This window comes from Notamacropus eugenii, chromosome 1, assembly GCF_028372415.1.
Source record: "Notamacropus eugenii isolate mMacEug1 chromosome 1, mMacEug1.pri_v2, whole genome shotgun sequence".
In the NCBI taxonomy this organism is placed as follows: Eukaryota; Metazoa; Chordata; class Mammalia; order Diprotodontia; family Macropodidae; genus Notamacropus; species Notamacropus eugenii.
Window position 1 is genome coordinate 632,966,406 of NC_092872.1, and position 16,545 is coordinate 632,982,950.

The following is a 16,545-nucleotide window of genomic DNA, read 5'->3' on the forward strand; positions in this document are numbered from 1 at the left end:
GTATACTCAACTCCTGGGGAGCAAACTCCCTTAGCAGATGTAGGGTGTCCCTCCTTTGCAACTAACAATCTTAAGAGAGTTGCTTAGGGCACTGTGAGATTGCCTTGTGCAGTCAAAAGGCCAGTATGTATCATAGATGAGACCTAAACTCTTTCCTCACTATAAAGAGTCAGCTTGTTAGTCACTGTGCCATGCTGTCTTACAAGAGATGGTAATTCGCATTTACATGATGCTTTAAGTTTTGTAAAAGACTTTATTTATGTCCTTTGAGTCTCAGAACAACTTCATGAGGTGGATGCGCTGATTATCTCAATTTTACAGATAAGGAAACTGAGGCTGAGTGAGTTGTGCAGGATAAATGCAAAAGACATACAAGTCAAGTGCTGGGGGGAATTTGAAACATTCTCCTTTGTTCCTTTCCCAGTATCCCTTTCTGCACTCAAAGGGGGCATTCACTGAAGGGACATCTTCAGAAAAAGGGAAACAGCCTCAAGGGACACTCTTAAGCCCCTACTGCCACCTTTTCTCCCTTAAAAAAAGTTTCCCCTAGGCACAGGCCCCATTGCCTCTTCTGCTGTCCAACGTGTAAAGATCACAGATGATGGAGTCTTGGGGAGAAATGGGATAAAGGAGAAAAGATGCAAACCCCCAGCTCAGTCTTGTTCTCCCTTTCTAGAGCTGCATCCATTAGTTACCAAGAAGGAGATCCCATTGCTAAGTGGGTAATGGGAGAGGCTTCCAATAACTGGTCACTAGGTCTCTTAGCTATTTTCCATTGGTTGAAAGAATGAAATGTACAGGGTCTTTGTGTTCAAGCCACCCAAGAATTAAGGGATGGCCTAATAAAAAAATTAAAAATCCTAATGAAGTTAAAGAAAAAACCCTTTTCTGCCACTTTTTACTGAGCTCTGAGCTCTCCCTCTCCTCAGTCCCAATCCTCTTCTAATTACTGAAAAATACTAGGAAAGTATTCCAAAAAATATTGTAATCATCCCATAGTGCAAATACTGAGACATAGCTTGTGCAAAGGTAAAATTCCTTCATTTCCAAGGAATGAATAACCCTGGACACCATGACCCAAAGGGCTGCTATCTGGTATGGCAGAGGGCACACAGCTTCTCCCTTCCCACCTTGTTTGATTTTGGGGATCCTGATTGGTGTATTGATTTTGTATAATGTCAACATACAAAACAACTCACAAACCCATCCTTAACTTCAAGCCAACCCAAAGTTATCATAAAACATATTGGGTTTATGGTTATGAACAGTCCCTCAACTTCAACAGATGACTCAGATCAAATTCAGGTCAAAGTAGATATCCTAGAAACTTTCCTGGTACTTCAAGGTATGGTATAGATAGTGGGAAAAGTAGAAGATTAACATCAGACTCAGCCCACCCACACCTAGTTTGAATAGCAGAGTCAGAGAATATATATTGAAATGGTTCTCCAGCCCTGACTCCATGAGATCTTTCCACTCTGCCCTGTCACCTCCCAAGGACACAATGAAGCTGGTGGTGAGTAGATTGGTCCTTCTCTTGTATTTGTAACACCAGAATTAGAGAGATGAAATGGTGCATTGGAAAGGAGCCTGGATTTAGAGTCAGTGGGTCTGGATTTGGAACTAGGTTTAGTTATTGACTTAAATATGTGTCCTTGAGTGAGCCTGAGCCTGTTTGCCTTTCTGCAGAATGAGAATGATGGTAGAGATGGCCTCTTCCAGTTCTAATCTTGCAAGGGGTTATTTTGTAATAGAAAACAGAAGAGGGAGAAGGGAATGAACATTTATAGAGCACCTACTGTGTGCCAGTCATTGTGCTAAGTGCTTTTACAAATATTATCTCATTTAATCCTTCTAACAGCCCAGGGAGGTAGGTGATATTACAATCTCCATTTTACAGATGAGGACCATGAGGCAAGCAGAGGTTAAGTGACTTGGCCACAGTCACATGGGAAGTAAATGTTTGAGGCCGGATTTGAACTCCAGTCTTTCTGATTCCAGGTCCAGTACTATATCCTATGTGTCACCAGTTGAGTTCCTCTATAACAGAACATTGGGCAAAAATTTCTCTCCATTCTAGTTTTCCCTTTGACGAGACTTAGATCAGAGATGGGGCTTAGACACTTCTTAGGATTTATAGCTGAATGAAACCTTAGAGGTCATTTAGTCTCACTCCATCATTTTATAGATAAGGAAATTGGGACCCAGAGAAAGGATATGACTTAGCTTTGTTATCCTGGCAAAAATGGGCAGAACCATCAACTGAACCCAAGTCTTCTGATCCCAGAACCATTATTCTTTGTAGCCTAATGTGTTGGTGTTGTTCAGTCATTTCAGTTTTGTCCAACTCTGTGACCTCTTTGGAGTTTTCTTGGCAAAGATCCTGGAGTGGTTTGCCATTTCCTTCTCCAGTTCATTTTATAAGTGAGGTAACTGAGGCAAACAGGGTTAAGTGACTTGCCCAGCGTCACATAATTACAAAGTGTCTGGACCTGGATTTGAACCCAGAAAGATGAGTCTTTCTGGCTTTAGGCCAGGCACTCTATCCATTGGGCCACCTCGCCACCTGTAGCCTAATGTAGAATAATGTAAGTGCTACTTTATGGGGGAATCAGGATCTCATAGTTATATTCAAAGAGCCTCCCAGTAGCTCTTTCTGTCCTTAACATAATTGCCTTTTCCCTCTGTGCTTTAAAATCCCTCAGAGTCATTGATCCAGAGCTGCCTTGGAAGAGGCCAAAGGGCTCCTTCTGATCATTCACTTTCTCCTTTGGCTAAGGGAAAAAATACCACTTAGTTCTTCATTATTCTAGTGAATTCTCAAAGTAAGTGTACAGTTACTCTTCGCAACATCCCAAGCTTTGAAATGGGGTTCCATATAAGTCAGAGTGGCACCCAAACACCAATCAACAAACACTCATTAAACACCTATCATGAGCAGAGCTCAGCACTTGAAACACGAAGTTTAGGTGAGACATGATGCTTACCTTGAAGGAATTTGTAAGTTAGTACAGGGGACAAGATGCACAGAGCCTTGTTCTTATATTTCTCTCTGACATGTCTAGTCAGAGTGGAGTATTCCCCCTTCCCAGAAATACTGCAGTTTGCTGAACCTTCTGTGCCTCTGTTCAAGTTCTTGTCTACACTGGAATGACCTTTCCCTCTTTAGATAACAAATTCCTATCAAATCCTTTAAAGCCCAATTCCAGGAGTCACCTCCTCCAGGAAGACTTCCCGATTGCCTTCCATAGATCCCAGTTGGTATTGATCTTTCCCCATTATGAGCTCATGGATGACTTTTTTTAGCATCTCTCTAAAGCATCTTATGTGTATTAGGAGAAAAAATGCTTCTATCTTTTCTCCTTATGAGACTGTAAGCTGCTTGAGTGTGTAGAGACAATATCTTATCTAAGCTTCATCTTTCTCCCTGTGCCTAGGACAGAATTCTGCAGTGTAGTCACATAATACAACTTTGTTGGATCGAATAGAATGGGCTACCAAAGAAGAGCAGTCATATTCAGTATATCAGGGCCTGGATTATGTCATTGAAAACAGCTGTGGTTCACTGGAAAGAACATAGAAACTGTCATTGGCTTTGCCTCCTGGCTCTGCCATGGTGGTAGGGCTCATATCTTCCTTCTTGGTTATAATCCAATACTCCATCCCACTCTGTGCAGTGGTTGGGGTCATGGAGGAGGATTGTTGTATCAAATGAGATAACATAAATAAAGAATTTTGCAAATCCCAAGTTCTATACACAAATTAGATATAAAGTAGAATACATGCTCTAGGGTATGATGTTGGAGGTCAAAGTGTTTTAGGAATGACTCTGGGCCCTGAAGACAAGCAAAGTCTCTCACAGACAGTAGCAAACATGTAAAGCTTCACATATATACTAGAGATGAACTATATCCCTATTTACTTAGACCTGCCTAGCTAAGAGCAGTTAATCTAAACACTAAGCTGGTCACAAAGGAAGGAAGGAATTTTTTTGGCCCTAGCTGCTCATTAAGATACTCTACTAAAGGCTAGCTACTTAGTTAAGTGCTTACAAGTGGGAGAATTACGGATTCTTAGTTCAAACTGGCTCAGTCCAGTTCAAACTGATTGAAACCAGTTCAGTCTAGTTTAAATGAGTTTAATCTGGTTCAATCCAGTTCAGACTGGTTCTATCCAATGGGGGAAGGTCCCCATAAAGAGAGATAAAGAAAGTGAGACAGACCAAGAATGATATAGACAGAGAAAGACAGGCAGAGGGAGAAGAGAGACAAGAGAGATCCAGATTCAGAGCAAGAGCTGGGGTTGGCAGGTAGAGAGAAAGAGAGACAGACAGACAGACGTAGGGAGAAATAGAAAAGATGGGAGACACACAGAGAGATAGAGACAGAGAGACAGGGTGGAAAAACAGAGATGGTGCTGGAGATAAACCATTCATTTTCCCTATTTTTCCTGATCATTTCAGATTGTATTCATTGGACTCCTTGGATTGCTCCAGGGTTCTACGTCTGATGTAAGTCTATTATTCTGAAACATTTGTTGGTTTAATTTTTTCCTCAGATATATTGTCCAGGAACAATCCAGTTGTGTTACTAATGTGTTACTAATGTGTTAAATTTAAAAACTGTACATAATAAATCTCACAGTTTCATATACAATCCTCTTTTTTCTGTTTTTCTTGTATATTGAAATGGTCACATTTCTTAATGGTTATCAAGTTAAAAAATAAAATGAACAATACTATTAAGAAACTGCAGTGACGTGCATTTTAAATTTCTTTTGCATTTTCAGAATATCAACATCAACGATGACAACAACGTTGACGGCAGTGGTGCACAGTCTGTGAGCATCAACAATGAGCACAATATAGCCAATATTGATAACAACAATGGATGGGAGAAATCTTGGAACTCAGTCTGGGACTACAACGCTGTAAGTAACCAGTAGGTTCTCAGGAAAAATGCTCTTCTTCATGCTAACTCACATTTCTGCAGTCCCTCAGGGCTTACAAGACCCTATCCTCAGTAGTACCACAAGACAGGTTACACCAGTGTTAGAGTCATCGAGAAGAAGGAACCTAAGACGTCATTTTTTTTTTAAATTGCATTTTACTATGGAGGAAACAGGCTCAGAGAGGGAAACCAAATTCCCCAAGGCCACACAACTAGTCAGTGGAAGAGCCAAGACTGAAATCCGGTTAAGGAAAAAAAACTGAGTATTCTTTACACTACAAAATGCTACCAAATGGGAGAATCTGAGAGGTTAAATCATTTCCTTATATTGTGACTGACTCTCTGATATAGGAAATAGACCAAGGTCTCCAGATTCCAGGTCACAATGAAAGACTTACCTGATTAGACTCTGCCAAAAAAGAAAAGACAAAGGCAGGTGGGGGAGCCCATGGCTTATTTCCTCTTCTCCCCCAATGTTTAGGAATGAAATATCCATAGGCACTATGGAAAAGTTAGGGATAGTATAGCCTAGTGTCTCTAAGATTAAAAGGAGAAAACCTGGAATTTAGTCTTGGTTATTCCACTAGGTGGTTGTGTGGTCTTAGTCAAGACAACCTCTTTGAGACCTATTTTTCCCCCATCTGACCAGTAGAAAGAGCACCAGAATTGGAGTCAGAGATCTGGGTTTGAATTCTGGTTCTTTTTCTTGTTCCTCATGTGACTTTTCACAGGCCTTGTTCCCAGTATTCGTCCTCAATTGCTTCATTCATAAATAGATAAAAATAAGACCAAGGGTCCTTGAGTTAGTCAGGACCTTTAAGGTCACTTCCAGCTTTAGAACAATAATGATAATAGCTAACATTCACATAGCATCTTAACATTTGCAAAACATCTTATGTACATAATCTCAATAGAGTCTAGTATTTTTGTCCCATGTGTCCCACGTGTGAAGCTCAAAGAGGAGAACAGATGGGAAAAATCATATAGTTCCTTATGAACTTTGCTTCTCATTTACAAATTAGGAAAGTGGACTAGATATGGCATCTGTGGTCTCTTTCTGCTTTTAAGTCTGCAATCCTCTGATTTCAAAGTGTTTTCTGTTGGGGGTGTAAGCTCAGTTCCATGTGGACAGTCTCGGGCGGGTAAAGGTGAGAACTTCTAAACCTTAGAGTTCTCATGAGGCCCCCCAGGGAACAGCAGGGAATTGAGGTGTGAGACCAAGCTATCTCTTGAATTTCCGCCTCTTCCCGTGAGAAAAGTGATGGGAGAGAGCATCCCCGCCCTTGAGATTGGCCCGGGTCTGAGCACACCTATTGTTATCTAACAGGCACAGTATTCAGGTGCAAACTATGTGGCAGGAGAGCTTAAGTAGGGTCAGGAAAGCCTGAAGGTGCTCTTAGCGCTGAGGGGCCCTTAGAGGACAGAAGGCCCCTCTTCCTTCTCTCTTCCCTCTCCCCTCTCTTCCCACTTCCACTTCTGCTTTCATTCTCCTACTGTAAGATCTTTGCCTCCTTGGGAGATTTCTCTCTCTCCTAAGGAAGAGTTCCCCCTGCACATGTAACCAAGACCCTGAATAAAGCCTAACCCTTGTTTGACTCCGGAAAGTCTCTTCTCTCATACGTTTATCCAGTTTGGCCAGCCGAAGACCTGCGATAGGTAAGGTAAGACTCAGGTAGCCCTCAGGCCTCTAGGCCTGGCAGTTTTCTAAGGTTAAATACAATCAGTGGCATGCTGGAGCTGGCTCATGAGAGCCAATTGTTAAATGTCTGTCATAAGCATTGATGCCTCAGAAATCAGCTAATGCTAAAAATCAGGGCTGGATTTATTGTTTGATTTATTGTCTAGACTTAAGAAAGTGATAGTGAAACAGTGCAGATTAAATGTAAAAGTGTGTACGCATGCTATATACGCACACATGTCTGCAAACACACATGAATAAACATGTGCACATACATGTACTTTGTGCATACATGACCACATGTGTGTATTGTATAACCATGTGTTACACATAAAATAGGTTATAGCAATAACACATGTACATATAATTTATGCATGCATTTAGGTACATGCATGTACATGTACACAGACATACCTTGCAATATATACATGTACATAATGTATACATCACATACCTTTATATGTAAATATACATGTTTCTATGCTTACACAAATGCATGTACACATATGTACATGCACACACTCACTGTGTGAGGAAGCAGTTGCTAAACATTTAGTAGCATGCCTCTGACATGGAAATTATTTGAATATTAGAATGTAGTTTCTCTGTAAGAATCTCAAGGGCTTGGCACATAGCAAGGACCTAATATATACCTGTTGGATTGGAAAGGATGAAGTAAATGAAAGACCCCATTTCACTCCATTTCAGATTTTTCATGAAGTCCTTGTTTCTGCTCCGGATGCATGGGAACACAGAGCTCAAGGGGACCCAAGATGTCATTTAATCCATCCCCCTCATTTTATACGTGAGAAATTTGAGGCTCAGAGAGGTTAATGACTTTCCCAAGATCACAAGATAGCAAATAATAATAGTAAGTATTTTTCTAGCAGTTTAGGATTTGCAAAGCACTTTACATAAATTATCTCATTTGATGCCAACAATAATTCTGTGAGGTAAGTGCTATTCTTACCTCCATTTCACAGATTAGGAGAACTGAGGCTGAGAGGTTAATGAAGTTGCCCAAGATTAGATGGCCAATAAGTTTCTGAGGCAGAATTTGAACTGGAGTTTTCTGGACTCCAAATTCAGCGCTATAGCCATTGCTCCATCTACCTGCCTCCAACACAGCCATGGTTGGAACCCAGCTTTTCTGATTTCACAGTCAGTTCTCTTTCCCCTTTGGCAGAATTGATTTCTGAAGGGAATTACATTGGAAAATAAAGGCCTCACTATATCCATTATTTCTTTTTCACAGGGCTTTGCAGCAGTTAGGCTCTTTGCCAAGAGAACCTGCATTGTGCACAGTCTGAACAGAGATGTTGTGCCTGGCCTTCAGGACCTTGAGAGGATAACAAAAGAAAACAGGGTAAAGACATATTTCCCATTATAAAAGAGAAACAGTAAACGTGAGAGAGAATCCAGTTAAATAAGTCGGAATGGAGGCCAAAGAGAATGCTTTCAATCTTCTTCCTAAGTGGGTCAGGGGAATAAATACACTGTGGGGCAGGAACATTGGGTAAAAGGCATCTCCCTACACTCCAGATATTACTGTTCTCCTTTTAGGGCTGCTTCTTTGATAGCTTGTTGATCATCCACAGTACTCCAGAATCCCAAAGCTGAGATTGACTTCTTGGTGTCCTTCAATATCCTTAAGCTGTTCTTTATCATCCCTGAAACACTGACCATTTGGCCTGTCAGCCTGAGAGTCTCCATGGACTGCCTTTTTACATGCTCCACAACTGTTGGATCATTGGGGTTTTTTTGGCAATATTTCATTGAATTCATTTAAATTCATCTGGTTCTGGAGGCTTCTTTTTCCTTTGGGATTTTATGGTTTGTTTGATTTATTTTTGTGATATTGGATTATTTAAACCATTTCTTCTTCTGTTAATCTAGGTATTATATTTTTTGAAAGAATCTACATATTTCACATAACATCAGTTTTGCTGGCAAATAAATTGGCAAAATAGCTTCAAATACTTTGTTTTATTTCTATTTCAATTATTTTGAATTCTTAAAAAAATTTTTATCTGCACAATTTTGTTTTCCTCTCTTTTAAAACCAGATTAGTTATTTTAATGACTTTTTAAAAAAATGCTAGTTTCTAGTTTTATCAGTTAAATTTTTTTGCTTTCAATTTTGTTAATCTCTTCTTTGACTTTCAGAATTTCTACTTTGGTGTTTCTTGAGGGGATTAATTTGTTGATTTTCTATTTTTTTAAATTCTATGCTCAATTCATTCATTTGTTCCTTCTGTATTTTATTTATAAAAGTACTTAGAGATAAAAATTGTCCTCAAAGGACTGCTTTAGTTATAACCTATAAGTCTTACAAGTCTCATAACTGAATGGTCACCTCAGTTTATTGATCGTTTGCCCTGTTTGACTGTCCCCTTAGGCAAATGTACATACTGGATCTTCCCCCAAAAGCCTACGGTATCAAATTGACCCTGAGCAGATAAAAGACCTGACCCAATTTGGAACTCCCATTGAAAACATGTGCAGGGGGCTTCCTACATACAAAGCTCAGGAAGTTCAAGGTGAGTATCTCACTTAATGGATATCCCATTTCAATTCTTTCTCCATTCTGTGACTGGTCTTTGCAATCATCAATAGAAATTGCTTAGTTATAGTACTAAGTACAGAATAGATGCTCACTCATTCAGTGTACATTTCTAAACTCCTATTGTACACTTTGTACTGTAATTGAGCAGTTTCTATTGATGGTTCCAAATACTATGCAAGGTTCCTGTCCTCAAAGAATTTAGTAGGATACTGGTAGGACTAATAAGGTATATGTGAAGATAAAACACATCAGAAAGTAGCAATTGCATAAAATAAAGTGCCTTGAGAAAGAGGAGAGGGATTGCTTTGTAGCTAGGAGCATCAAGGGAAGCCTCCAGGAAGTGGTGGCATCCAATGTGGGCTTTGAAGGATGAGTAAGAAGTCAACAGTCTGTTATATGGGAGGAATCATTCTAGGAGTGGGTAACTGTGAAAATATGGTCCATATCTGGGGACCTATAAGTAAATTAATGTGGTTGAAGTATAGAGAACATGAAAGTTAATAGAATACAATAAGGCTCAAAAGACTGTCCAAAGTCAGATAATGGAAGGACATGGGTGCTAAATAGTAGCCCAATAGGAACAGTTGAGTCATTCTAAGGACAGGAGGACAACAGCTGCAATTTCTGCCCTTAGGCTATGTTAGCCAAGGTGTTTAAGTGAAGGAAGTAATGTCAAGTATACTGACTGACCCCAGTTCTTTTGGTACAGGTAGATTACAAGAGTGAGGCTGAGAAGCCAGATAGAGCTGCCTGGGGCTCCTGAGCTGAGTGGTTGCCATGGTCAGACTTCCTGGGGATGCTCTTTTGTCTCTTTGGGTGCTCTATTTTTCATCCTACTCTCTGAAAACAGGAATCAGAGAATGTCTGGTGTTTGTTACCAGCTGTAATGTTAACCTGTCACTTGGTTGTTTTTTCCATCTCAGAGTTTGAAATATACCTTATAGATACATTAGGCTATCTCCCTATCCCTAGAGTCCATGTATTATTGGGAAATTGCCTTATAAAGAAGTTCTCTGGCTACTTCCAAAACTTTGTAACCAAACCCCGAGAAAGACGTTCAAGACCATTCAATCTTGTTTGGATTTTTACCACACAATGAAGAGTGTTATAGTGAGGTTCCTTCATAGTAAGTATTTATTTTATTGGATGAGCTAACAGAGTAGCATTCCATTTTTAGACTATTACACAGGTAGTACTTTGTGATGATCAATGCTTCAGATTTAGCAAATAGGTATCAATAAACATTTATTAAATGCCTACTATATGCCAGGCACTGTGCTAAGGGCTGGATATCTGATTTTGTAGTCTGAGCTTGTGTCCTCATACCTAGGATGATACCTTATAGGGAACTCAGGATGTGACATTAGAGTGCTTTGGGATTTATTGAAAAGTCAATGGGAAACCGTTAAAACTTTTTGGATGGTGGAATGATATGAGTAGATCTCTTCTGGTGGTTGGGTGATAGATGAACTGAATAAGGGTGTAGAGAGACTAGACAAGGGAGACCAATTAGGAGACTTTTAAAATAGCTCATACAAGAGGTACCTTAGCTTGGACTAGAGTGGTGGTAGAGAGAATGGAGGGAGGAAAGAGAGGAATGAGATGATTCTGCAGGTGATGCTAATGATGATACTGATGATGTCCTAGGGCAAAGGGGAGGGGAATAGGAACAAGGACACGGGGGACAACATAACCTTATTCAGAACAAGGTTTACCTTGTTCTCAGAGGCATTAGGGAAGGAAATGAACATGAGTGAAAATGTGGATAAGTTTGAGGTGGGAATCAATCAGTACTGAATCAATCAATCAATCAGTACTGAACAACTGACAGAACAGGTGAATCACCCAATCCAAGAGTGGGGAACCTACAGCCTCGAGGCCACATGTAGCCCTCTAGGTCCTCAGGTGCAGCCCTTTGACTGAATCCAAGCTTCATAGAACAAATCCCCTTAAGAAAAGGCTTTGTTCTGTAAAACTTGGACTCAGTCAAAAGGCTGCACCCCAGCCCTGATCCAATCCATTCTTCTGCCTTAAGAAATAAGGCAATGCTCTATATTTGCATGCATGAGTAAATGAATGAATCATATTGTCTCCTAATTTGGCTAATAATGTGAATCTTTTATCTATGAATCTTCTAACTAATTCATTTATGGATGTTCAGAAAATGACTTTAAAGAAGAATAAAAGGCCTCTAGCATAATATAGTTAGAAATATAACTAGTGGAAACTGCTCCTGAGGCAACGTCAGCCTGGGGATTAGAGGAGTCTGTCCAGGGAGACGAGGGTAAGCACTGGGTAACGTGGTCACAGATGGGCACAGAGGGAAGTGGACGGAGATGGCAGTGTGGCTGAGGAAGATAATAGGAAGGTGGCACCAGATCTAGCATCATCCCCTTTGCCTGCACGCTTGACTTACAAGGACTTGTTAGAGAACTGTCCGGTAATCCCTAGAAAGAGTAAGGATGAAACGCTGACTTGCATGATGAGCTGATGCAAAGTGAAATGTGTTATGTACAAAGTAACAGCTATACTGGGAAATGATCAGCTGTGAATGACAGCTATTGTCAGCCACGCCATGGTCCAAGACAACTCCGAAGGACTTAGGATGAAAAATGCTATCCGTCCCCAGAGAAAGAATTGGTGGTGTCTGAATACAGACTGAAGCGCACTTTTTTACTTTATTTGTCTTGAGGTTTTTTGTTTGGTTGGTTTTTTCACAACATGACTATTATGGAAATGTTTTGCATGACTACCCCTGTGTAACCTATATCGAATTGCTTGCCTTCTCAGTGGGGTTGGGCAGGAGGGAGGAAGAGAGAGAATATGGAACTTAAGGTTTTAAAAACAAATGTTAAAAATTATCTTTACATGTAACTGGGGGGAAATAAAATACTAAATAAAATTTTTTTTTAAATATATGCAATTCTGCTGTGCTCAGGAGCCAGTTCAGTTCCCTGAGGCAGAATCCCTTTAGGTCTGGGCTGTTCATGGTTCTTACAGCATGTTTTCAGACAACTTCATTGACCTTGGGATTTTCACATACATAACTTTTTACTGAGCTCAGAGAAAAGGTGGCTTTAGCATATTTTGAAAGAAACAGGCCTGTTAGAGACACTGATGTTGGCTTAACTATTCTTTCCCTGCAGGGAGAAGCTTCTCATTCTTTAGCCTCTCATGCTTCGACCTTAATGTCCTCTGGATTGTGAACATTTCCCTTTGTGGATCAGTAACAGAGAAGTGAAGAAACTGCCAAAGACCCACCAGCGATGATGTGCTTTCCAAAATTTTTCAGATTTTAATATTGCTTAAAAAGAATAAAAAAAAATTTCTATTTCCCTTATCTTACTTAACCTGAATTGTTTCCCCTATCTCCCTGTTTCCAAGTTGTCAATAAAACCAACTTCCTATTGGAATTACTTTATTTTAAATTTCTAATGCTTTCTGCTTGAACTTCTTTATAGTCTATTGATTTAGAAATAGATGGGACTTTAGAGTCCATCTAGTCTCATCCCCTCCTTTTATAGGTGATGAAACTGAAGCCCAGAGAGGTTGAGTCACTCATCTGAGATCACACAGTTAATAAGTGACAAAAAAAAATTTGAACCTAGGTCTTTGATTCCACACCCAGTGCTTTCTCCATTGTACCATGGGCTTTTCTATCTTAAGATGCATTAGTATATTTCTTATTCTTAAGGTACATGCATTATTAGGGAAATGCCTCATAAAGAAGTTCTCTACCTACTTCCAGAACTTTGTAACCAAACCCCTAGAATGATGTTCAAGACAACTCAATCTTATTCAGATTTTTACTCTACAATGAAGAATGTTCTAGTGAGGTCCCTGTGTAGAATGTATTTATTTTATTGAGGAGTTAGTGGAGTAACGTTTGATTTTTAAAGGTGGATTCATACAAGTCTTTTTAAAATTAGTTTTATGGTTTTAACAAAATGATATAGGCAAAAAAAAACCCCAGCCATTCCAAAGGAAAAAAAATTATTTTTAAAGTAAAAAATGGGATGAAATGAAGCAACCTCCCAGAACATTGGCTTTTGTAAGTAAAGGGGAAAATAAAAATTGTTGTGAAGCACCGTATGAATTGTCAGTTGTCAACATTTCCTATGTTGTGACAGGCATTGTGCTAGGATTGGGAATGTAAAGAAAGGCAAAAAAGCACTCCCTGTTCTCAGGGAGTTCACATTCTAATGGGGGACACAGGGTACAAGAAACTGTGGAGAGCCGTGCTAAGTTAAGTACTGGAGAAACTGGGCACAATCAACAGAGGGAAGGCACTGGGATTATCCCGACTATTTGCTTCTTTAACCAAACTTCCAGGTTGACAGTCAGAGTACAGGAGGTATGGCTTGGTCTCCAATGCCAAAAGGACCTAAGAAGCAGAATAAGGATGAGTGGCAGGGCAGAGAATCATACTCAGGATTTCTGAGTCCATTCCAGGGCTTTCCCCACAATGCCCCGTGTGATCTTGGGACATACTTGTATGCTTTTACAAAGAGAATGATCAGAAATATGTCGAGTTTTTGGACTTACAATCATCTTCCCAATCTAATCACGCTTCTTGTAAAGTGTCCCTTTTACTCAATCCTATAAACCTAGAGTCAGGAGTATCTGAGTTCAAATCTAGCCTCAGATACCTCCTAGTCATGTGATCCTGGGCAAGTTACTTTAAACTGTTTCCGCATCCATAAAATGAACTGGAGAAGGACATGGCAAACCACTCCAGTATCTCTGCCAAGAAAACCTCTGCTGGGGCCACAAAGAATCAAACATGATTGAAATGACTAAACAACAACCACCACCACCACCATCATGGAACAAACTAGGGTAGGGTAGCAGGGGCTGGGTCAGGTAGATTGTTACCATCCTAACCTAAATGACTAGAAGACTGACCAACTGGAGGGCGGTCAGGATGAAGAGGGGATGGGAGACCACAGCCATAGCTAATGACTTCAGTGTATGCGGCAACTGATCCACTCATATAAAAAAGTTCCTTCAAATAAATTTGTTTTTAAGGCACACTTAGTTGGGAAGGAGGAGCCTCAGGATAATATCAGTGAATGGTGAAGACATAGGGAGCTGGCTCATCAGTTCTGTAGGGAAAGAGCCTTCAGGGCACTTTAAGGGTGCTGCTGGGGAGGCAGGGTTAAGACAGGCAGTCAATCAACAAGTATTCATTAAGTGCTTACTATGTGCCAAGCATTTTGCTAAATGAGACGGTCTTCAATCTTAAGGAGATTACATGCTATGATGATGGTTGCAATTTTCAATTTGCTTTTCTCCCTAACTTCTCTCTTTCCTTTAGTGGCCTCCTTGTCATTTCAGGCACTCGAGATCAGAATCTTCCTTAGCTTTTTTGCTTTCCTTTGTTTTTTTCCTCTCTTCCTCTTCCTTCTATCCCTCCCTTCTTCTCTCTCTCATCTCCCTCAACATCTCTTGATCCCTGATTATTCCTAACCATTCCCTCTACAACTGCAATCACTAAGATGTGTGTGTGTGTGTGTGTGTGTGTGTGTGTGTGTGTAAACACAGTTGATATTTTCTGTTGACATATCAGCTACTTTTAGGAATGTGCTGGAGCCACCTTGGACTAGCTCTAGAGAGCAAATTGCTAAAATTTCAGTGCCAGTATTTACACCTTAGAAATTGGCAAATGCTATATATCAGAGCTTAACTCATTTTCTAACTAGACTTTAAAAAGTGATAGAGAAAAACATTAATAATGCAGACTAAAATTGAAAGTGTGTTATGCATACCTTTTTTTTTTTCCTCTGGAGAGCTTGTTGTTAAACATTTACCAGACCATCCTTGGTCACTTTCTAATGAAGACCAGGCCCTCTCCTGCCTATCCCTCTATCCTACCACAGTCTTCTCCTTTAAGAAAATCAATGGAGCAAAATCCTGTAATTCAACAATTTCATATAATATAAATATTTTGCTTTTATAGTTTACAATTTAACAAAAAAGAAAAAGGCATGTCAGGGAGTCACAAGATTGTTTCCGTTCTAGATCGAATGATCCTTGGGTAAGGCCTATCTTCCAAGGACTCCCATTCTTCCTCTATAAAGAGAAGAGAGCTGGCTAGGTTAAGGGTGTCATAATCCGATAGAAACGGACAAATTAACCAGAAAACCACAAATTAACATTATCTATTTCATTTCCTAAATATCTCTCAGTTACATTTATGTTTGTTTTCTGGGAGGCAATAGGGTTAAATGCCTTGCCCAAGGCCACACAGCTGTGTCAGGTCGGATTTGAATGCGGGTCCTACATTTTAAACTGGTCCTGAGGGAGTGTTCTGGCCACTTTTGGTCTGAGGACTGTATGTTTGATGCCTCTGGGCTAGATCTAAATCTAAAATCACTGTCTGCTCTAACATTGTGTGATCCTGTAAGTCATTTCTATGACTTTCAGGCCTCATGTTCTTTACCTTTTCAATGTTTCCTTAATCTCATGCTACTGCTCAGTGTGTATATGTCCAACCCAATTTTAGAATGAATGGGGTGGGGGGAGATAGGGTTCAGTGTTGTTATCACTGTGTCAGACACACTTTTGATAATTAATATCTTCATTCATCATCATTAGTTTAGGAAAAAGTGGTATTAGCTGTCAGAATTCCCATAGGTAGCCAGGTGATACAGTGGATACAGAGGTAGACTTGAAAATCAGGAAGACATGAGTTCAAATCCAGGTTCACTTACCAGTTGTGCGACTGTAGGTCAGTCACTTAACCTATTTGCCTCAGTTTATATGTCCATAAAATGTTGTTAAGTTGTTTTCAGTTGTACCCAATTCTTCATGACCCCATTCAGGGTTTTCTTGGCAAAGATACTGGAGTGGTTTGCCATTTCCTTCTCCAGCTCATTTTACAGATGAGAAAATGAAGACAAATGGGGTTAAAGGACTTGCCCAGGGTTACACAGCTAGTAAGTGTCAGGAGCCAAATTTGAACTCAGGCCCAGAGCTCTACCTCCTACATGGCTTCGCTGCCCTACCTATAAAATGGAGATAATAACACCTATTTCCTGGGATTGTTCTGAGGACCAAATAAGGTTAGCATAGTGTCTAACCTACAGTAGTCACTTAAGAAGTGCTTATTTCCTTCTTTGTACAAAGACTCTGCCAACTTCCTTCCGTGTGCCTAGCTCTCTGCTTCCTGTTTTCGCTGAGCACTGTTCTGAGCACCTTAAGGAGGGCTCATCTCTTTGCTATATCTCCAACATCTCTCCACATCCTGTAGCTCCTCCCAGTAAATTAATGTTAATTGGCTGCCTTAAGTATTTGTCTAAGACATCAATCACCTAATTCTTTGAAGTTATCACAGTGTCCTTTCACTTATTT

The 16,545-nt window shown here is 40.1% G+C and overlaps 1 protein-coding gene across 1 annotated transcript; it reads left to right on the plus strand.

Annotated features, from left to right (window-relative positions):
- Window positions 1-1,504: 1,504 nt before the first annotated feature.
- GKN1 (gastrokine 1) lies at window positions 1,505-12,587 on the plus strand. Its single transcript, XM_072632254.1, has 7 exons — window positions 1,505-1,516; window positions 4,241-4,309; window positions 4,463-4,510; window positions 4,789-4,929; window positions 7,883-7,993; window positions 9,025-9,166; window positions 12,339-12,587. The coding sequence occupies exons 1-7, from the start codon at window positions 1,505-1,507 to the stop codon at window positions 12,431-12,433; spliced, it is 618 nt and encodes a 205-aa protein (XP_072488355.1). The 3' UTR covers window positions 12,434-12,587.
- Window positions 12,588-16,545: the final 3,958 nt, after the last annotated feature.